This window comes from Hemiscyllium ocellatum, chromosome 15 (assembly GCF_020745735.1).
Source record: "Hemiscyllium ocellatum isolate sHemOce1 chromosome 15, sHemOce1.pat.X.cur, whole genome shotgun sequence".
Lineage (NCBI taxonomy): Eukaryota > Metazoa > Chordata > Chondrichthyes > Orectolobiformes > Hemiscylliidae > Hemiscyllium > Hemiscyllium ocellatum.
The window spans coordinates 9,894,173-9,917,400 of record NC_083415.1 but is presented as its reverse complement, the minus strand read 5'-3'; the positions used below and the strand labels follow the sequence as shown (position 1 = coordinate 9,917,400).

The window sequence follows — 23,228 nt, the reverse complement described above, 5'->3', positions numbered from 1 at the left end:
GCGCTGAGCATCCTGGGATACTGGCGGAACTAGCCGGGAGGACCCAGAGAGGTGACCTGATGGCTGGGTCATCTAAACCACATTCTGGATTAGAGTGGTGCTGGGAAAGCACAGCAGTTCAGGCAGCATCCGATGAGCAGTTAAAATCGACGTTTCGGGCAAAAGCCCATCATCAGGAATAAAGGCAGAGAGCCTGAAGGGTGGAGAGATAAATGAGAGGAGGGTGGGGAGAAAGAAGCATAGAGTACAATGAGTGAGGGAGGGGATGAAGGTGATAGGTCAGGGAGGAGGGTGGAGTGGATAGTTGGAAAAGGAGATAGGCAGGTAGGATAGGTCATGGTGATAGTGCTGAGCTGGAAGTTTGGGACTGGGGTGAGGTGGGGAAAGGGGAAACAAGGAAACTGTTGAAGTCCACATTGATGCCCTGGAGTTGAGGTGTTCCGAGGTGGAAGATGAGGCGTTCTTCCTCCAGGCGTCTGGTGGTGAAGGAGGCCCAGGACCTCCATGCCCTCGGTTGAGTGGGAGGGGGAGTTGAAATGTTGGGCCACAGGGCAGTGCGGTTGATTGGTGCGGGTGTCCCGGAGATGTTCCCTAAAGCACTCTGCTAGGAGACGTCCAGTCTCCCCAATGTTGAGGAGACCGCACTGGGAGCAATGGATATAATAAGTGATATTGGTGTATGTGCAGGTAAAACTTTGATGGATGTGGAAGGCTCCTTTAGGGCTTTGGATGGAGGTGAGGGAGGAGGTGTGGGCACAGGTTTTGCAATTGCGGTGGCAGGGGAAGGTGCTAGGATGGGAGGGTGGGTTGTAGGGGGGTGTAGACCTGACCAGGTAATCACAAAGGGAACAGTCTTTGCCGAAGGCGGAAAGGGGTGGGGAGGGAAATATATCCCTGGTGGTGGGGTCCGTTTGGAGGTGGCAGAAATGTCAGCAGATAATTTGGTTTATGCGAAGGTTGGTAGGGTGGTAGGTCAGCGAGGAGGACCAGGGGTGTTCTGCCCTTGTTACAGTTGGAGGGATGGGGTCTGAGGGCGGAGGTGCGTGATGTGGACGGGATGTGTTGGAGGGCATCTTTAACCACATAGGAAGGGAAATTGCGGTCTCTAAAGAAGGAGGCCTTCTGGTGTGTTCTGTAGTGGAACTGGTCCTCCTGGGAGCAAATACGGCAGAGGCAGAGGAATTGGGAATACGGGATGGCATTTTTGCAGGAGGTAGGGTGGGAAGAGATGTAATCCAGATAGCTGTGGAAGTTGGTGGATTTGTAAAAAATGGTGTCAAGTCAGTCATCATGAATGGAGATGGAGAGCTCCAGGAAGGGGAGGGAGGTGTTAGAGATGGTCCAGGTAAATTCAAGGTCAGGGTGGAATGTATTGGTGAAGTTGATGAATTGCTCAACCTCCTTGAGGGAGCACGAGGTGGCACCAATGCAGTTATCAATGTAGCGGAGGAAGAGGTGGGGAGTGGTGCCGGTGTAATTACGGAAGATGGACTGTTCTACATAGCCAACAAAGAGACAGGCATTGCTGGGACCCATACGGGTGCCCATGGCTACCTCGTTGGTCTGGAGGAAGTAGGAGGATTCGAAGGAGAAATTGTTAAGGGTGAGGACCAGTACGGCCAAATGAATGAGGGTCGAGGGGATGGGGATCTTAATATGGAATTTGTTCGCAATTAGGTTTTTCACTGTCTTCACACAACTAACTGCTTGAAGATCTTCCTTATAGGGCCATCAGATCTTTTAGTGAAAGGAGGAAAGTCTTGTTTCCATGCATCACTCTCACATCCTCAGGACTTCTCAATGCACTTTACAACCAACGAAGAACAACCAATTTACAAACAGTGAGCTCTCACAAGGCAAAGCAATGGCTAGAAATGATTCAATCCAGACATCAATAGCAAGGGTATTCATTGCCTATCTCTTGATTATCTTGCCTATCTGTTGTCTATCTTGAAGACCATAAGAAATAGGAACAGGAGTGGGCCATTCGGCTTCTCAAGCCTTCTCTGCTATTCAGTAGGATCATGGCTGATCGGACATGGCTCATGTCTACTTCCCTACACTTTCCCCATAACCCTACTGATCAAGAATCTAACTCAGCCATAAATATACTCGATGAGGAGGTGCTGGTGTTAGACTGGGGTGGACAAAGTTAAAAATCACACAACACCAGGTTATAATCCAACAGGTTTATTTGGAAGTACTAGCTTTCAGAGCGCTGCTCCTTCGTCGGGTAGTTGTGGAGCAGGATCATAAGACATAGAACTTCTAGCAAAAGATCACAGTGTCATGCAACTGAAATTATATATTGAACAAACCTAGAATGCTGTTAAGTCTTTCATCTTTTAGAATGGGTAGCAGGTTTCAGTTCATTAATAAATCCCACAACTTCTTTCAAGTCACGTTCTTGAGTTAACTTAAGGTTTATTAGAAAAAGGTGATAGCTCAGACAATGTATTAAAGGCGTGAGGTTAGAATCTGTTTCCCAATCTTGAGTAAGACTGGTTCTATTTCCAAAGTAGGAATTTATAAAATGTTACATGAATTGACTGCCTGCATTGGCTGCTGGCAGATTGTGTGCTTTTTGAGCAAAGCATAATGTATTTGCAAACACAATTCTACAAATGCAAATTCACCCATAGGCTTATATGTGTGTGTGAGTGCATGCATGTGAGAGAGAGAGTGTGTGAGTGCGCATGACAGAGTGTGTGTTTGCGTGTGTGTGTGCTTGGTAGAGTATTGCATGAGTGTGATCGAGTATCTTGTGAGGGGGTGTGTGCATGGGTGAGAGTGTGGGGCATATATTTGTGTGTGTGGGTGAGAGAGTCTGCGTGAGTGTGTGAATATGTAAGAATGTTTGTGTGTGAGTGTATAGTGTAGTGGGGTCACATGTAATGTGGAGAGTGTCATGCTGAAGGAGCACAGCAGGTCAGGCAGCATCTGAGGAGCAGGACAGTTGATGTTTCAGGCATAAGCCCTTCACCACACTCTTGACTCTGATCTCCAGCATCTGCAGTTCTCACTTTCACCCGTAGTGTGACATGAACTCAGGGTCCTGGCTGAGGCCATCCTCATAGGTACCAAACTTGGCTATCAGCCTCTACTTGGCCACTCTGCGTTGTTGCGTATCCCAAAGTCCGCCTGGGAGGATGTTCACCTGAAGATCTGAGGCCAAATGTCCCTGACCGCTGAAGTGTTCCCCGACTGGGAGGGATGTCCCTGTCTGGCAATTGTTGCACAGTATCCATTTATCCGTTATTGTAGCATCTGCTTCAACTTGCCAATGTACTGTGCCTGAGGGCATCCTTGAGATAGGCAACTTTGGCGAAGTCACATGAGTACCTGCCACGTGTAATGGTGGTATCCATGATGACACTCTGACATGTCTTGCCATGACAGGATTGTATGGTGTTGTAGTTGATATTGTCCTAAAGGCTGAGCAGTTTGCTGCGAACAATGGTCTGTTTACAGTTTGGTGGTTGTTTAAAGGCGAGAAGTGGAGGTGTAGGGAAAGTCTTGGTGAGGTGCTCATCCTCATTGATAATGTGTTCCAGGCTGCAAAGAACATGGTCCAGTTTCTCAGCTCCCAGGAAGCACTGGACAACAAAGGGTACTCTATTGGTTGCATCCCGTGTCTGTCTCCTGAGGAGGTCATTACAGTTTCTCGCTGTGGCACGTGAGAACTGACGATTAATGAGTTGAGCATCGTATCCTGTTCTAATGAGGGTGTCCATCTGGACCTTCAGGTGTACTTCGCGTTCCTCCTCATCTGAACAGATCCTGTGTATGTGTTGGGCTTGTCTGTAGGAGCTGCTGTTTTAATATATTTTGGTTGGAAGCTAGAGAAGTGCATCATCGTGAGGTTATCCATGGGTTTGAGGTACACAAGGACTGTACCACCATAGCTCTCTGTGGCAAGGAGTTCCAAAGACTCTCAAACCTTTGATAAGAAACTTCATCTCAGTCTTAAGGGGCAGCAGATTGTCTCAGCAGTTAGCTCTGCTGCATCACAGCAAAGGGACCTGGGTTCAATACCACCCTCAGGAAACTGTCTGTGTGGAGTTTGCACATTCTCCCTATGCCTGCGTGGGTTTCCTTCAGGGTGTCCAGGAGATGTGCAGGCTAGGTTAGCAATGGGAAATGCAGGGTTACAGGGATAGGGTAAGTTGTTGGTCTGGTGGGATGCTCTTTGGAAGGTCAGTGTGGACTCTGTGGGGCCAGATGACCTGCGTCCATACTCTAGGGTTTCTATAAATTGGTGCTTCTTTATCCTGAGACTATACTGTGTGGTCCTAGACTTCTCAACATTTGCCCTGTCAAACCCCTTGAGAATGCTATATGTTTCAATGAGATCACCTCCCATTCTTCTAATGGGAGATAAATGTTGAGGTAGATACTGGGAGAACTTCCCTTTTCATATATGCCATGTTACATCCTTGACAAACACTTGGATGAGAAGCTAGGACTCAATTAACATCTCGTACTAGAGATAACATTGCTTCAGAGTGGCAATCCTTAAGTTAACGGTCAAATCCTTGGATTTCCCTAGAAAACGTTTTGTGGATTTATCTTGTTCAACTGAACATTAGCAGTTCAAGACAGTAGTTACCACCTCATTCTCAAGTATATTCAGAGACAGGTAGCAAAAATACCAATCTTGCCGGTAACATTCATAGTTTGATGCTATCTTGTTTCATAATTCTTTATTCTAATTTACAATTCTAAGTCCTGGAAATTATCAACATGCAGGATTTAGAACTGTTATATGAACAATCAAAAGTATATTTGAAATCAACGTCATCACTGAATTGAGATAAATTCTAGAATTAGTTCAAATAAAATACAAAATATTACAGAACAAATTAACATAATACAGTATTGTGTTAATTTGTTAAAACAAATTAATCAAATGCATCTAATTAAGTATTTAAATTAATGGCTTTGAAGGGAGTCATGGTTAATGATAGGTGTTATTCAGGCTAAATATTGTTATATAAACAAGGTTATCACACGGTTGCTATCTAGAATAATGATATTTAGGGTCGTTCCCAACAATAGTTAATGCAGCTCAACACAGTTTATACTTTAATGTCTCCAATCTTGACCATGGCATTGCCCTTGTAGTGATCCACACCAGCAAGAACACAGCAGTGCACATTCATTCAATCTACCTGGTGCTGCTAGTAATCCTGCCATGCGTGCACAACATCCTGGTTTGTTGTCTCTCCCACAGAAGTGCACCTATGGCCTGTGGAATGCACTTGACAAAATCAGACTCAAATGCGCACAAAAAAAAAGCAGCAAGAATGCCAACAAAAGTCAACCCTAAATCCCCAAGAGTATAAAATCAAAAAGTTGAAACAACAGTCCATGTGAAGATTCGTTGGCTGCATTGTAGCCAACACTGCCACCATCAGAACTCCTCTAGTCAGAAGTCCTGCTGACATGAGCAATCAATGAAATGTTTATTTGAAATCAACTTCTGTCACACACAAGGGCTGAGTTAAGTTTTATAATCAATTCAAATTAAGTGCGATTGAAATGTTATATTCTATACTGAAAGAGTCAAAATTCTAGTTGAGAACAAGCAGAAGCTAACATTTCTGAAAGTCTTAATACGTTGCGGGAGTTCAACCTGGATAAATGCGAGGTGATGCATTTTGGAAGGTCGAATTTGAAAGCTGAGTACAGGATTAAGGATAGGATTCTTGGCAGTGTGGAGGAACAGAGGGATCTTGATGTGCAGGTACATAGATCCCTTAAAATGGCCACCCAAGTGGACAGGGTTGTTAAGGAAGCATATGGTGTTTTGGCTTTCATTAACATGAGGATTGAATTTAAGAGTCGTGAGATCTTGTTGCAGCTCTATAAAACTTTGGTTAGACCGCACTTAGAATACTGCATCCAGTTCTGGTCGCCCTATTATAGAAAAGATATCGATGCTTTGGAGAGGGTTCAGAGGAGGTTTACCAGGATGCTGCCTGGACTGGAGGGCTTATCTTATGAAGAGAGATTGACTGAGCTCGGACTTTTTTCATTGGAGAAAAGGAGGAAGAGAGGAGACCTAATTGAGGTATGCAAGATAATGAGAGACATAGAGTCGATAGTCATTTCTACCCTCGGAAATAGTCTCTGGCTAACACGAGGGGTCATAGTTTTAAGCTGTTTGGTGGAAAGTATAGAGGGGATGTCAGAGGCGGGTTCTTTACACAGAGAGTTGTGAGAGCATGGAATGTGTTGCCAGCAGCAGTTATGGAAGTGAGGTCATTGGGGACATTTAAGAGACTACTGGACATGCATATGGTCACAGAAATTTGAGGGTGCATACATGAGGATCAGTGGTTGGCACAACATCGTGGGCTGAAGGGCCTGTTCTGTGCTGTACTGTTCTATGTTCGATGTTGCATTTGAGGTTGCTATCATCCTACAAATTTCACTGCCCTTTTCCCATCAACTTTCTGACTGAGGTGATTTTCTCATATCAACCATACAAAAGCAAATCCTAAATTCCATTCAAAATATGCTGAAGCAATCGACAGAAGCCTAAATAAACCTAAAAAAAACAAGAACATGAAACTACATAGAGTTTTGATAACTATTTGATTCCAAAAAAAATCTCTTCAATGTTGGAATGCACAGCCTGTATTAGTTTTGAAGTGGACAAGTCAGGCAGTTTTGTTTTAAATAGGTCTCAATCAAATATAAGCACAGAGATTGTGGCTATTTGATACAACTAGTTTACTATTTTGAATGGAATTTAGGATTTGCTTTTGTATGGTTGATATGAGAAAATCACCTCAGTCAGAAAGTTGATGGGAAAGGGGCAGTGAACTTTGTAGGATGATTGCAACCTGAAATGCAACATCGAACATAGAACAGTACAGCACAGAACAGGCCCTTCAGCCCACGATGTTGTGCCAACCACTGATCCTCCTGTATGCACCCTCAAATCTCTTTGACCATATGCATGTCCAGTCATCTCTTAAATGTCCCCAATGACCTTGCTTCCACAACTGCTGCTGGCAATACATTCCATGCTCTCACAACTCTCTGTGTAAAGAACCCGCCTCTGACATCCCCTCTATACTTTCCACCAAACAGCTTAAAACTATGACCCCTCGTGTTAGTCATTTCTGCCCTGGGAAATAGTCTCTGGCTATTGACTCTATCGATGCCTCTCATTATCTTGTATACCTCAATTAGGTCCCCTCTCCTCCTCCTTTTCTCCAATGAAAAAAGTCCGAGCTCAGTCAACCTCTCCTCATAAGATAAGCCCTCCAGTCCAGGCAGCATCCTGGTAAACCTCCTCTGAACCCTCTCCAAAGCATCCATATCTTTTCTATAATATGGCGACCAGAACTGGACGCAGTATTCCAAGTGCGGTCTAACCAAAGTTTTATAGAGCTGCAACAAGATCTCACGACTCTTAAATTCAATCCCCATGTTAATGAAAGCCAAAACACCAATGCTTTCTTAACAAGCCTGTCCACTTGGGTGGCCATTTTAAGGGATCTATGTACCTGCATATCAAGATCCCTCTGTTCCTCCACACTGCCAAGAATCCTATCCTTAATCCTGTACTCAGCTTTCAAATTCGACCTTCCAAAATGCATCACCTCACATTTATCCAGGTTGAACTCCCACAACATATTAAGACTTGCAGAAATGTTAGCTTCTGCTTGTTCTAAACCAGAAATTTGACTCTCCAGTAATTTTTGGTTTTTTTTTTAGGTTTCCAGCGTTTGTTTCTTTTATGTTAATATAGAATTTGTGTACATTAGTACAAAACATAGAGCACAACTAACCTTTCAATTTTGTTGTTAAATTGTGACCTGCATTTTGTAAGATATTGTAATTATTTCTGTACTGAAATGGTCATTGTGCATTCCTTTTATTATTTGTTCTTTATTTTAATGTTAAGTTTATTTTTATCATCACAATTTGGCACCTGCTGCCATGATGATTTTTCAATAAACCAATTACTTACATCCACACACTTCTATTCTTAGAGGAAAACTTCCTTCTAGAAGCTCGGAGGCGTTTTGAAACATTTTAAAAGGTAAGCCTAAAATAGTTTTATACCTTCAAATGCCATCATTAGATATTATATTGTAATGTAGATTTGTTTATAAAGCAGTGATTCATCATTGAGCTCTTCCCTAGAAAGGTAAATTAACCATTACATTAACTGCCATAGTTTTAGTGCAGAAATGTGTTATGCTATTGCTTTGGGAGAAAGAGCCATAGACTATACAAAAAATGTAGAAAAGTGTGTTGGCAAACCGTGCTGGTCATGTTTCATACAATTGAAATTAAAAATGAACATTAAAAATGTATGGTCAATATTGACTTTCAAAGAGATTAAAAGGATACAATATATTTATCATTTTTAAGAGTTTGGATTTTAAAGTAGTGGCATATGACTGCTAGTTACATTTATGATTTTTTTTAAATTGCAAGGTTAGAAAATGTGCTCCAAATAATAATCTAAACCAGTCTGGGGCAGACAGCAGGTAATTGTAAACCTGGAGTGTTAATGGGATAATATGAACATCTTATGATTGATTTACAAAAGATAAGTGAACATTGAAAGCTTTTAAATTGATTTCAGTTCAGAATAGTCAAGGTTTGATTTTATTTCAGAAAACCCAGAGATTGAGTTTTTGAAGGAGACCTGATTGGGTTCAAAAGCAAGTAGACTTCGTTCTTACCCAGAGCGGTTCAGGGAAACCACAGTTACCTCAGGAGAACCACTAAATTTGTAAAAAGTTTCAAATTTCGAGTGTTTGGTTTAATCTGCAGGATATTAAAATGAGAAACTTTAAACTCTCAATATTGCGAGTATTTGTGAAATAAGACACCACACTTCACAGAACAGACACTGGAAATAATAATTTATGTGGAACTTAAAGATTCATATTGATAGCTTCTTTTAATAATATGCATACATGGAGGTTCTAAACATAATACAAATTTACAGCACTAATTGGACTTTCAAGATGCCTTTGAATGTTGTAGTTTTCTAGGAAGAGAAAAAAAAACAGTGCATTATTTGAAATCTTTGACTGAGACTAAACAGACAAGAGTTAGCAGATAAATTTAATATAAAAATAGAAGCAAGATCTCATAAGGAGCAGACATTTAAAGTGATTACTCAACACATGGAATTGAAAAGAGGAGATATTTGAAATTCAGATGTTGCTACTGAAATTAGCTAAGATGCAAGTAGAAATGAAAGGGGGGGCCATGACCTACTGTATTATCACTGGACTATTAATCCAGAAACTCAGCTACCATTCTGGGGATCTGGGTTTGAATCCTGTCATGGCAGATTGTAGAATTTGAATTCAATAAAAACATTCTGAAATTAAAAATCTCCTGATGACCATGAAACCATGTTGATTGTTGGTAAAAACCCACTTGATTCACTAATGCCCTTTCTTTGGGGCATCCTCACCTGGTCTGGCCTACATGTGACTCCAGACCCACATTAATGTGGTTGACTCTCAATTGCCCTTTGAAATGGCCTAGAAAACAGTTTTATCAATCACTACAAAGTCTCAAAGAAATGAAACCAGACAAATCACCTGCATTGACAAAGGGTCTGGAAAAGGCAATGACAGAAATAGCCCTGTTGATCCTGTAAAATTCTCCTTACTAACATCTGGGGGTTAGTGCCAAAAAAGGGAGAGTTGTATTGCAGATTAGTTGAGTAACAGCCTGACATAGAATTATACCTTACAGACAATGCATCAGACACATCATGACCATCACTGGATATGTCTATCCCTAGTGGCAGGTCAGACCTAGCAGAGGTAGTGGCAGAGTGGTATACAATCAGGACAGAATTACCCTGGGAGTCCTCAGCTTTAACACAGGACCCCATGAGGTCTCGTGACTCAGGTTATAACATAGACAAGGAAACTCCTGTTGATAACAACATGCCATCCTCCCTCAGCTGATGGATTGGTACCTCTGCATGTTGAACAGCACTTAAAGGAAGCACTGAGGATGGCTAATGCACAAAATGAACTCTGGATAGGGGATTTCAATGTTCACCACCAAGAGTGGCTGGGCAACAGTACTACTGAGTCAGTTTGTCCAGTCCAAAAGGACATAGATGCTGGATAAAGTCCACAGCAGGTAGTGAGGCAAAAACATACTTGACCTCATCCTTATCAATTTGTCGGCTGCAGATGCATCTGCCCATGACAGTATTGGTAAGGGTGACCACTGCTATTCCTTGTGGAGACCAAGTCCCGCTTACACACTGAGAATAACCTCCATTGTGTTGTGGGGCACCATCACTGCGCTAAATGGGACAGATTTTAAACAACTCAAGACTGGTCAATAATGAAATGTTGTAGGCAAACAGCAGCACAATTGTATCCCAGCATAATCTGTAACCTCATGGCCCAGCATATCCCCGACTCAACCATTAGCATCAACCCAGGATCAATGAAGAATGGCACGCCAGGAACAGAACCTGGTATACCTGAAAATGTTAACCTAGTGAAGTTACCAAACAGGATTACTTGCATTCTAAACAGCATAAGCAGCAAGTGATAGACAAAGTTAAGCGATCCCACAACCAATGAATCAGCTCGAAGCTCTGCAGTCATGAATCATGGTGGAAAATTAACTCACTGGAGGAGGAGGAGGCTCTGTAAATATCCCCATACTCAATGATGGGAGAGCCCAACACATCAGTGCCAAGTGGATGGTATACCTTGGCCTCCTACAGTGGTCCCCAGCATTACAGGTACCAGTCTTCAGCCAATTCAATTCACTCCACTTGATATCAAGAAACAGTTGAAGACATTGTATACTGCAAAGTCTATGGACAACATTCTGTCAATAGTACTAAAGATTTGTGCTCCAGAACTTGCCACTACCCTAACCAAGCTGTTACAGTGCAGTTACAGTACTGACATCTACCCGATAATGTGTATAATTGCCCAGCTACGTCCTGTAGGACAAATCCAACCCAGCCAATTACCACCCCAGCAGTCTACTCTCAATCATCTGTAAAGTGATGGAAGGAGTTATTAGAATTGCTATCAATATGCACCTGCTTAGTGAAGCCCAGTTTGGGTTCTGCCAGGGCAACGCAGCTCCTGACCTCAGTACAGCCTTGGTTCAAATATGAATCAAAGAGCTAATTCCAGAGGTGTGGTGAGGTGACAGCCCTTGACATCAAGGCTGCATTACACTGAGTGTGGCATCAAGGACCCCTAGCAAAACTGGAATCAATGGGTAGCAGGTGGCAACCACAGGGATGTGGGTTGTTGGAGTCATACCTGGCATAGAGGAAGATGGTTGTGGTTGTTGGATGTCAGTCATCTTAGCTCCACGGCACCTTTGCAGGAGTTCCTCAGGTTAGTGTCCTCGACACAACCATCTTCAGCTGCTTCATCAATAACCTTGCCTCCATCATAAGTAGAGATGTTCACTGATGATTGCACAATGTTCAGCACCATTCGTGACTCCTCAGAGTCTCTGTTCAAGTGCAACCATATCTGGACAGTATCCATGCTTGGGCTGACAAGTGGCAAGTAACATTCATGCCACACAAATGCCAGGCTTATAACCAACTATAATAAGAGACAATCTAACTACTGCCTCTTGACATTCAATGGTGGTACCATCAGTGAATTTCACACTATCATCATCCTGGGAGTCACCAATGACCAGAAGTTCAACTTGAGCCACAAGATATACACAGTGTGTACAAGAGCAGAGCAGAGGCTGGGAATACTGCGTCGAGTAATTTACTGTTACTTGACTCCCTAAAGCCTGTCCACTATATACATGGCAGAAATCAGGAATGTGATGGCATATGCCCCACTTGCCTGGATGGGTGCAGCTCCAGAAGCTTGACAATATCCAGGACAAAGCAAGCCACTTGTGACACTACATCCGCAAAAATCCACTCCCTCAAAATACTATGCTCAGTAGCAGCAGTGTGTACAAGGTGCACTGCAAAACTTCACCAAAGATCCTTAGACAGCACCTTCCAAACCCATGACCACTTCCATCTAAAAGGACAAGGGCAGCAGATACATGGGACACCACCACCTTAACATTTCCCCACAAGTCAGTCATTATCCTGACTTAGAAATATATCACTGTTCCTTCACTGTCACTGGGTCAAAGTCCTGGGATTTCCTCCTTAAGGGCATCATGGGTCAACCCACAGCAGGTGGTCTGCAGTGGTTCCAGAAGGCATCTCACCCCCACCTTCTCAAGGGCAACTAGGGATAGACAATAAATGTTGGTCATGCCAGCAATACCCCCACCCCAGAAAAATGAAAATAAATAAAAACATTAGAGTTAGAAGACAAAGAGAAAGAGAATTTACAATACTCAAATTGGAAGAGAGAGAGAGAGAGAGAGAGAGAAGAGCAATAGAAAGAGAAGAGAAAGTAAAGAGAGCAATAGAAATTGAGGCAAAAAAAATGAAAATTGGAAATAAAGCTGGAATTGTAAACAGAAGATAAATAAAAGATGGAATTTAAAATGAAAACTTGAACACCAAAGAAATCAGTAATTTTGACAAAATGATTTGGCTAACAAGAAGCTGAGAGAAAAGAAAGAAGGCCACAAGGATCGGTGCTGGGTCCACTACTTTTTGTCATTTACATAAATGATTTGGACATGAGCATAAGAGGTACAGTTAGTAAGTTTGCAAACAACACAAAAATTGGAGGTGTAGTGGACAGCAAAGAAGGTTACTTCAGATTACAACAGAATCTGGACCAGATGGGCTGAGAAGTGGCAGATGGAGTTTAATTCAGATAAATGCGAGGTGCTGCATTTTGGGAAAGCAAATCTGAGCAGGACTTATACATTTAATGGTAAGGTCCTAGGGAGTGTTGCTGAACAAAGAGACCTTGGAGTGCAGGTTCATAGCTCCTTGAAAATGGAGTCACAGATAGATAGGATAGTGAAGAAGGTGTTTGGTATGCTTTCCTTTATTGGTCAGAGTATTGAGTACAGGACATTGGTTAGGCCATGTTGGAATATTGCATGCAATTCTGGTCTCCTTCCTATCAGAAAGATGTTGTGAAACTTGAAAGGGTTCAGAAAAGATTTACAAGGATGTTGGCAAGGTTGGAGGATTTGAACTATGGGGAGAGGTTGAATAGGCTGGGGCTGTTTCCCTGGAGCATCAGAGGCTGAGGGATAAAGTAATGAGGGGCATGGATAGAATAAATAGATAAAATCTTTTTCCTGGGGTGGGGGAGTCCAGAACTAGAGGGCATAGGTTTTGGGCGAGAGGGTAAAGACAGAAAAAAGACCGAATGTTTTCACACAGAGGGTGGCATGGGTATGGAATGAGCTGTTAGAGGAAGTGGTGGAGGCTGGTACAATTGCAACATTTAAAAGGCATCTGGATGGGTATCTGAATAGGAAGGGAGGGATATGGGCCGGGTGCTGGCAGGTGGGACAACATTGGTTTGGGATATCTGGTCGGCATGGACAGGTTGGACTGAAGGGTCTGTTTCCATGCTGTACATCTCTATGAATATATAAGTAGCTTGGAGGATGATTCTAGTTTCAATAAGATTTAACTAAAAACCTATGAAAATGACAAACTTTACCGAGGAAGGAGTTGAATGGCTTTTCACTTCATTTGAAAAGGGGGCAAAGGTGCCAGAGTGTTTTGACAGGTACAGCTATTACTGTGCATGCAAAATTGTCAGAAGAACAATCTGCAAACAAAAATAATATTATATAAAGGAAACACTCTATGCTTATAAGCGTGTCCCTGAAGTTGTCAATTAAAATTTAGAACAATGGCAAAGAAACCAATCAGACATTTGTAGAACTTGCAAGAGAAAGGGAATGCAGTGGAATGAATGGTTTGAATCACTGAAGGTAGATGAAATTTTTGAGAATGTATGGAGGAATTCAGAACTAGTATTCCTGCAAACCTTAAAAACTATTTAGGGGGAGATCCAAGATGGCGGCGACTCAGCAAGTCTGAGTCTACAGAGCCCTTCCCAAAGCCTGGGAAAAGTGGGTTTCCTGCCCCCACCACACTTGCCAAACCACCCAAAAAATTTCTTTAATCTTAATTAGCTGCTGAATATTATATTTAAATAGTCTAATACTGAGTGGATAATGAGTAAATCAAAGGGACCCCGCAGCTCTCAGAAAACAAAGACCCCTCCCCCACCCTCCTCTCCTCCGGCTGCAGCTGATGTAAAAACAGGCCTTATAGGGATGATTGCTAGATTGGAATCGACACTCGTCAATTTCATCGCAGAATCCAGACAGAGATGGAATGCATTCGAAGAAAAGCTGCAGAAACAGAATCAAACCATGGAGGAGCTGCAGGGCCGAGTGGAGGGGGCGGAACTAAAGGCCACGACCTCCGAGGCTGCAGCTCAAACAGCTGCAGAACAGGTGCGAGCTCTGGAGCAGAGAGTCCGGGCCTTTGAAATCTACATGGATGATATTGACAACAGAAATCGGAGAAAGAATATTCGGTTGCTGGGCCTTCAAGAACAAGAAGGGAAAGGACAGTTAGCAGCATTTCTGGAGTGATGGCTGCCCCAGCTTTTAAACCTGGGGGCTGAAACTGACCGGGTAAGGGTGGAGTGGGCCTACCGGGTCGCAGTACGCGGATCTGGCCCAAACCAGCGCCCACGCCCGGTCCTGTTCCGGCTGCAGAGTTATAGGGAGAGGCAAATACTCCTGGATGCCTCCAGAAAGCTTGGAAAGAATCCTAAAGCTATGATTCATGAAGGATCCAAGATTATGTTATTTCAGGACTTCTCCCCGGCTTTGGCACGAAGAAGGAAGGCGTTTGATGAGGTGAAGAAATGTTTAAGGGACTTAGATATTCAATACACCTTACGCTACCCAGCGACGTTATGCTTTACCCACGAAGGATCCGAGTATAATTTTAGATCATCGGAAGAGGCTAAGAAACTTTTAGACTCGGTTAAATAAATCGTAAGAGACAATTTATGTTGGCTTGCCTCTCCCACACTCCGTGGGGAGAAATGGATACTTTACTCTACTTTACTTTTGCCTCTGGGAGCGGGGTTGTCTTCCTTGCTATGTTATTATACTTAACTGTAATCTGTTGGAGTTGTAATTTTATAGTTATGTGTGTTTGTACGTGGCATTGATGCTATTAGATATACTCAGGTATGGGTGGGGAGGGGTGGGGGTGCGGCGCTCACTGTTAACTCTAGCTCGGTATTATATCTAAATCCTATTAAGGAGCGCCCGGGTCGAGGGTGGGACACTGTTTGGGAGAGGATATGGTGGAACGTTGGAAAGGTAGTAAGGCCCCCTGAGAACAAGGGGGAAGATCTCCATTCAAACATGTTTAATTTTTTTTTTGTTCTTATTGTTTGGAAATAGCTTCCTTTTTTTTAATCATACTGTTATGAGTGTATTAGAGAACATTTTCTCTTATTTGAAGGATGTAAGCGACTCAACTATACACTCTGGATGATTGTGGATTAGTTGAATTTTGATGACTATATATTTAAGATCTATTTTTATATTAATGTTTGTGCTTGAAAATTCTGCTTATTTTTGTAAATTTGTCAAAATGTTAAATTCCCAATAAAAATATCTATTAAAAAAAATATTTAGATGAATTTCAGGTATCAAAGATCCAAGATGCAGTAATTCTAACAGCTATCTATGACATCTCACACAGACAGTTGTGGATAGGGAGATGGTCATACAGGACAGGAAGATTGTCGGATGGAAATACACAAGGAAATTAGATGAATAAAAATAGCTGCAGATAGAAGTAGTTCTAGTATTAGTGTACAATGAGAAAGATGCTAAAGAAGTGAAGGAGCAAGGCTTGAACTGAAAAATGATACGAAGAAAATAACATTGTAATAAATCTTGACATTCAAAAGCCAATAATTGCAAGTTAAATGGGATACCAATTGAAGGAGTAGTTACATCTGAAAAATCCTCAGAAAAGTGGGTACCACAAAATGAAATAGGTATTAGGACTATCATGGTGGCATTAAAAAAAGCTTCCTTAGAATATTTATAAATAAACTCAGATAATTGGAGGTTCTGAATATTGTACCTCAAAAGTAGTGGCATTTGAGAGAGGGGAACATGTAACCTGGGTGTCCTTGCACACCATTCGCTTAAGATAAACACACAGATGCTGCAGGCAATAAAGAAGACAAATGGTGTGTTGGACTTCATAGCAAAACAATTAGATGAAGAGCTGGGGTGTCTTGCTGCAATTACACAGAGCCTTGGTGAGACTACTCCTGGAATATCATGTGCAGTTTTAGTCTGACAAAGTATGTTCTTGCTGTAGGGGGAGATCAATGAAGGTTGAACAGACTGATTCCTGGGATGGCTACACGTCTCAGTATTCAGTGTGGGATTAAACAGTGACTTTAACAGAAATTGTAATTGGATTACTTAAATAAACCACGATAGAAGGAATTGATTTCAAGTTGAGAAATGACCTGGATGATCCCAAAATATTGGCCTCAGGGAGGGTGAAGCAACAACCAGTGAAAATAAAAGATACTGGATGAACGTCTTGGATAGTTTCTTGACTCTGTTGTGATTAGATATCAGATCCACATAATTAGAGAGGAAGAAGAGGAGAAGTGTCTGAAAATGGAAGATGACTTGGAAATTCACTTATCAGATACAATTTTTGAAAACAAATAAAAGGAATGAAGGCAAAGGGAATTAGCTAGCACCACAATGGCCTCAGGAATTTTTCCACCTTCATGCAAGATCTCATCAGAACTCCCTCCTCCACACCTACCTGCGTATTGATAGTTAGAAAATAAGATCCCACAATCCTTTGATCATGGTTTACTATTCAGAACAATCATGGCTAATCTTCTGTCTTAATTCCATTTTACTGCCTTTTCCTCATATTCTTCAATTCCCTGAGAAACTAAACATCTGTCCATTTCAGCGTTAAATATATCCAATGATGGAATATCCATCCTCTTCTAATGTACAGTATTCCAAAGATTCACAACCCTCCAAGTGATGAAGTTTCTTATCTCAGTCCTGAGTGATCAGTCACCTGTCCTGAGGATTGCGCCCCCATGGTCCAGACCCTGTCCTGGAAATCTACCCTGTTAAACATGGTCGGAATCTTCTATGTTTCAGTTAGCTCTGATCTCATTCTTCCAAACTCAAGAATTATAGAGCCAATCACTATCACCGCTCCTTTACTGTTGCTGGGTCAAAATCTTGGAATTCCCTTCTTAGGTGGGTCAACCTACAGCAGGTGGCCTCCAGTGGTTCAAGAAGGCGGCTCACCACCCTCCTCATGGACAACTTGGGATAGCCAATAAATACTTTCTCTCTCCCAAATAAACTTTAACTCTTGATGACTTTGACATTTAAAGAGTCATTTAAGATTAGTTCAAACAATTTAATCAAAACTGGATGCTGAAGATCTGAAACAAAAATGATAATTGCTAAAGAAACTCAGCATGTCTGGCTGTATTTGTGGACAGAGAAACAGTCCAGTGGCCCTTCTTCACAACAGCATTCAATAATTCTATGATCTGATGGGTTTTCCCAGCAATTTACGTTTCAACAACAATTTAATTGTTGGCTTTCTATGTGAATGGGCTGAGATGACCCTTCTCATCTGCAATTATCTTGTACTCAAACCTGTACACTAGAATGTCTGGATGCCTAGTGTACAATTGATCCCATTATAAGTGCACTTACATTCGGGGTGCCAAGCTGGTTTTTCAGTTAGTTAAGCGGGGGGGGGGGGGGATGTTGATGGCGGTGGCTTATGGACATACCAATACAAAGTATTAAAACTATTGATTTTGTGGATTGAGATTTTAATGGGGACAGAGGGAACCTAGGCAAAAACCATTACCCATTCAATGAGTGATTGATGGTGGTAATAAGGTTCTCAAGAATGTGTCCAGATTGTCCATCTTATTAAAAGAATGGCACCACTGGTCACCTTTTCCAAGGTGACATGAAGCATCAAGCCAATTCTGTCCATCTATAAATGATGACCATGCAAAATACTCAGTTAGGACCGATGAAACTTTCACATTTGCTAATAGGCCACAATCATATTCCAATTTTACTAGTTCACTGATGCAAAACTGTGGGTTACCAAGTTATCCCAGTTTTCATGAACAAAAATGAAGAATCTAAACAGCAGGAATTGTTTTGTTTATTGTGTAAATGTTACTGTTTTTTTTAATCTTATCAGCCAATATAACATTCTGACCATTAATAGTACAATAGACAAATATTCTCCGAAATGACATTAGAAATAGCTTCATACATAAACCACAGTAAAGATTACTCATCTGGGAATATCACAATGGAAGGATTGTAATAAATTGTTAACTTTTTTATGCCAAATTTTTGCTTTAAAAACTCTGGGAGCCCTTTGATTCAAATACCTGCAAGAGTCCAGGTTATTTTAGAAAACAATGTTCAACACCCAGAAGAGACTGCTTCCATTTTCAACAAGGTCTTTACAAAGGATTCTTCGGGCTTCCCATCCAATCAGTAAAGATTTTAAATGATCCGAACAGCTCGGAAGCGATCACAGCCAGCCCACAATGGATTAACGGGAGATGATGCTACAATTTCCAGATATCAGGGATTATGGGAGAGGAAAGCAGCAACATAGGGAAAGTGAACTTACTTCTCAAAATGTTGAACTGTTTCTTTGAAAAGCAAGTACGAGAGACAATTTGTATTTAATCTCACAAAAATGACCAGTTAGATAACTAAAACTGGTTCTTATACATATCTTACAACCTGTTAGGGTAAAATTTACATTGCTTGGATACAGAGGAAGATGTAGATAGCATCCATTTTTACGCATATTTGATACAGTGTTTTCCAGATTGAGTGACTTCGACACTGGATTTCTAGCATCTTGTCTTCGGTACTTGCTGTTTCTCTTTTTATCTCTTTCCCTTTTACAATATTATGTTTATTAGAAGAATACATCTGGCAGATTGTCATTAATTCACAGGATGTTACTGCCCATATTTACTGTGGCAGAACTAATTGTTTTAAAATCTAATGCTCAGTTATTTTGGGTGTGAGAATGATCCAGTCCGCGTGTATAATATATGCCCAATGCTTTTCAGAAGGAAGAATGTAACAATGATGTCTAATTAAAATGCACTTTATAGTTCAGTTACTTAAAAGGCACAATTTCCTGTATTTGTTTACATGGAAACCTCTTCCTAGCGTGTAATTTAAATGTTCTTGGATGGGTTTGCAGGTCCTAATTTAGTTTGATGACTTACATTGCCTTGTATCTTGCTGCCCTATAATCTGTTCCTCAACTAAGTATCATTTAACACATTAATGCAGGCATCTCAAGTATTTGAGAAGTATCAAATGCATTCTAAAGCTTGTGACTCAGTCCCAAATATCCAATTACTGTAAATATAAAAAACATACTTCTCAATAAAATGCCTCATGTCAAGTGTAAACTGCTGTTAAGACTTGGTATTTCTTTAGAAGGGAGAAAGTGAAACTTAACCCCCAGTCGACAAAGACCGTAAATCCAAAGCACCATGTTCTCATAGTTAGAAAATCATGGACGAAAAGTTGTAAGACAAGCTGGAGTTGGATGCATTACTCATATTTTATAGCTCATCACGTGTTCCCTTTGAAAAAGCCAGTTATAAAGTCAAGTATAAAACCAGCTGGCATGATGCAACAGTACCAAGTTTTGATGTGGGTGTAAATTATGCCATTTGTTGCCTACAGTTCAAATTCTGCCTTGTCGTAATTAAACAGGGTATAAAGTCAGCTACTTATAAATCTTCATGTCCAGTGCATCAGCAAAGAGACTGTTTTTTTGGTCATTCAATAAAATACAAGTCTGCTATTGAGAAGATGGTAACATGACATGCTAATAATGTTACCTAAAGTTAATAATACTTACGGATGCAAAGGAAGCTCTATAACTTATAAGTCTTTTGCATTATTAATAGATAGCTTAGATACAGCAACATTCGAGCTCTCTCATTACATGGCTCAAAAGCAAAGTTGGTCTTCTTAACAAAGTGACCCATTGATTTCAGTATTTTATAATCTAGTTGTTTTGAGTTCCTGTATAAATCAGTGTCCTCATCTACACTATTCAAGTACCCTTTGATTTCAATGTCTGTAATCTAGTCCATTCGTATATCAGTTCAGTGTGCTTACCAAGACCAACTGAGTACCTTTCGATTCAATATCTATAATCTAACCTATTCAGGTACCTACTTAGTTGAATACCCGTGAGAAGATCTCAAATAAAAAATGAAATTTTGGTGCAAAGGTGGGAAACAGAGGATACTAAGCACCTTTGCCAGAGCTCCAATATTCTTGAAAGGCCAAATGCTATTCAACCATGATTTACCAGCACCATTCTGATATGTGCACCTGGACTATCCAAATTACAAAGTCATAGGATGATCAGAATAAGCTGCAAGGCAGTAATCAAGTAATCTAAATCAGAAAAAGATGAAAAGTGAACTTGAGCAGTTTATGAATGGCACTGGATTTCAGAAGTGGTATTTATAAAAAAACTCCTCCTCATTTGCAGAGTTGCCTCTCCAGCTGTTTCTGCACCTCACTTCATGGCTGCAAGGTCCAGAATGGTATTGCAGCAGAGATTCAGAGGAGGAGAATAAACTGATTAAAGAGAATAATAGTTCATACATTTCCATCAAAATTATTCACCACTCAAAGTTAGAGCTTACAAAACAAGTAGAAAGTATTCCCAGATGACAGCGCAAAGGCACTCCCAAATATCAGAATCTAAAGGAAACTCGCCTTGTGTACATATTCTGTGACATTCACACACACTATATACAGACTAGATTATACAAACACAATCCATTATCCAGTAATGGAACAACAGGATTGAATAATATTGGATGGAGGATTATTTGCATACAGTGAAAAGTCTACATAAGCAGTTTGGCCTACTAGAACACTAATAAATTATTAATCATCATACAAACGTCACTGTAGCAAATCACATTATCCAAATTCTTAAACCTGTCTAAAATATTAAATACAGAATTCTTTCTAAAGGGCCCAAGGTCTGTCTTGAACCTCCAGCTTCCTCAGAACAGAGTGGAAATAGCATGTTTGGCCTTTTGTGTCTTCCCGCTACTTAACAGCGCTGTACTCAATGAAGGCAATTTATTTTCGAGAGCTGGTTGAACAGGTTGTTATGTTTGTTCACAGAACGTTGCTGTGTTTTTTTTCCTTTTTTTTGTGCTTTCAAGTTGCTGGTCATCTCACTGCTCAGCCGTAATGATACACAAAGTCATAGCTGCTGGGTTCTTTGGGAATAGGAGGTGGTGTCTCAGGGATTTGGATATTCTCCAGGTCTAACAGGCGGAGTTTCATTTCCATACTTAGCAAAGTATCCAGGTCGTTCTTCGTCAGTTCGCTTGTCATCTCTTTTCCCAGCAGGGCGTTCAGTCCATCAGTCCAGATACAGTACTAAAGGGAATATAAATGGTATATTTAGGAATCTGGAAGGTTTGAGCTAAGGGGACGACACATTTTGAGACAGTCATCCCTGTGCTACTCTCATCTCACATGCAGTTTGTGCTATCATGGTCTCTTCCTAAGGATTCATGTGTGGGGCAAGACTCTAAAATAAACTACCCCAAAATCTTTCATCAAGCCCCACTTCCACCCTGAATGAACAAAACAATTAAGTTCAAATGTTTAAGGTAATATTCCAACATTCCCAACTGAAGAACCTGGTTAAACAAACCAGAAGAGCTGTACATTATCAGAGGTTCTGTCCTTTGAACTAGATGCTAATCTGAAGTGCTTTTAGGTCAGCATTATTGCAAACTAGAGTAGAAGTGTCCAAGCAAATTTTCACCTCAACCGACATCACTATATCACTAAAACAGATTGTCTGCATTTGCTTAGTGTTGTTGATGGGACCTTGCTGTAGTCGAACCAGCTACCACGTTTCCTGCATTTAAATGGTGACCACTCCTAAAGTACTTTCTCGGCTATCATGTGTTTTGGGGTATGGAGAGATCATATTATTTACAAACCTTTCTTTATCTTTCATTATGAAGTACAATTTTCAACTAGAGGTTACATCACAGAAGACATTATAAAAATGAAGATTACAGCACTAGAAAATCAAGCTTGCTTCAACTGTCTTATTGCAAGTTAATCTGATCTCCATTCATCCTTGATGAAAAGTATATATGTTTATTGAGCATGTTTATCTGAATACATGTGACTTTGTAGTATTGTCTGCAATTTCCCTGAGTATTTAATGTTTTAAAACTTTCATTTGGGATTAGGGTCAGTTGGTTTATAAAAGTTGATTTTAAAATGGGAACTCACTGGTGTGAGCATCATTCATCAGCCTTGTATACATGGAAATAACGAGTGCCCTACCTGATATTTTGGTCTATTATTTTTTAAAGGAATGACACGTCATGCATAGACTGTTTTCCCAATAAGTACAGAAAGTGGGCAAATGTAGTCATCTGTAAGGTGCTTTCAAAGGTCTTACAATCATCTTCCCCTCGTTAACAATAGAGGTGTTCGCCACATTATCCTGATCTCCTCTTCAAAACCTTGAATGTTCCTCTCTGTTAGGGCTCCCCATGACTGAGCAGCACACAATGGCTGAGGCTGCCCACAGCTAATACAACAGAACATGGCTGACAGTAGTTAGAGACCTTGGGAAAATATTTGCTTAATGTAGTCTTCAAAAGTAGAACAATAGTAGTTCTGCAGACTCAAGGTTACAGGACTGAGATGGAATGTCCAGCTGTAGTTGTTAATACACAAGACATAGATGACATTCAATTAGCAAATCTCTCAAACTATTTAATCAATCTGTTACAAGACAAATAGTAGGTTTTAGTTAAGATTCTGCAAATAATCATTGACATAGAATCCGAAGTAGTAATATATCCACCTATATAGACAAAAAAAATCACTAAAAGCAATAGAAGAAAAGATTCAAACCAGTCTCAGACAGTAAAAGCAGCCATTATCATTACAGGGAAATAAGAAAGTCTGGTAACAATATGAAACTATGTAGGGGGCTGACCATAAGTCTGACCATCTCTTTGTTGTTCAGTAATATGATTAGATTAATTGGAAATATATTGAAATTACTGAGTGTGGCAGTACTTCCTTCGGGTTAAGGACTATTAATATTAAATTGTGCACACGACTGCAAGTAAATTGCTGAGGCAAGC

General features: G+C 40.9%; 1 protein-coding gene across 2 annotated transcripts in view; it reads right to left on the bottom strand.

The window, feature by feature from the left end:
* Positions 1 to 18,207: 18,207 nt before the first annotated feature.
* Positions 18,208 to 23,228, bottom strand: part of LOC132822882 (engulfment and cell motility protein 2) — a 193,511-nt gene continuing 188,490 nt past the window's right edge. For both annotated transcript variants that reach the window (XM_060836266.1, XM_060836267.1), the window contains one exon: positions 18,208 to 21,483. In XM_060836266.1, coding sequence (XP_060692249.1) covers positions 21,283 to 21,483 — 201 coding nt within the window. In that variant the 3' untranslated portion in view covers positions 18,208 to 21,282. The remainder of the gene's footprint in view (positions 21,484 to 23,228) is intronic.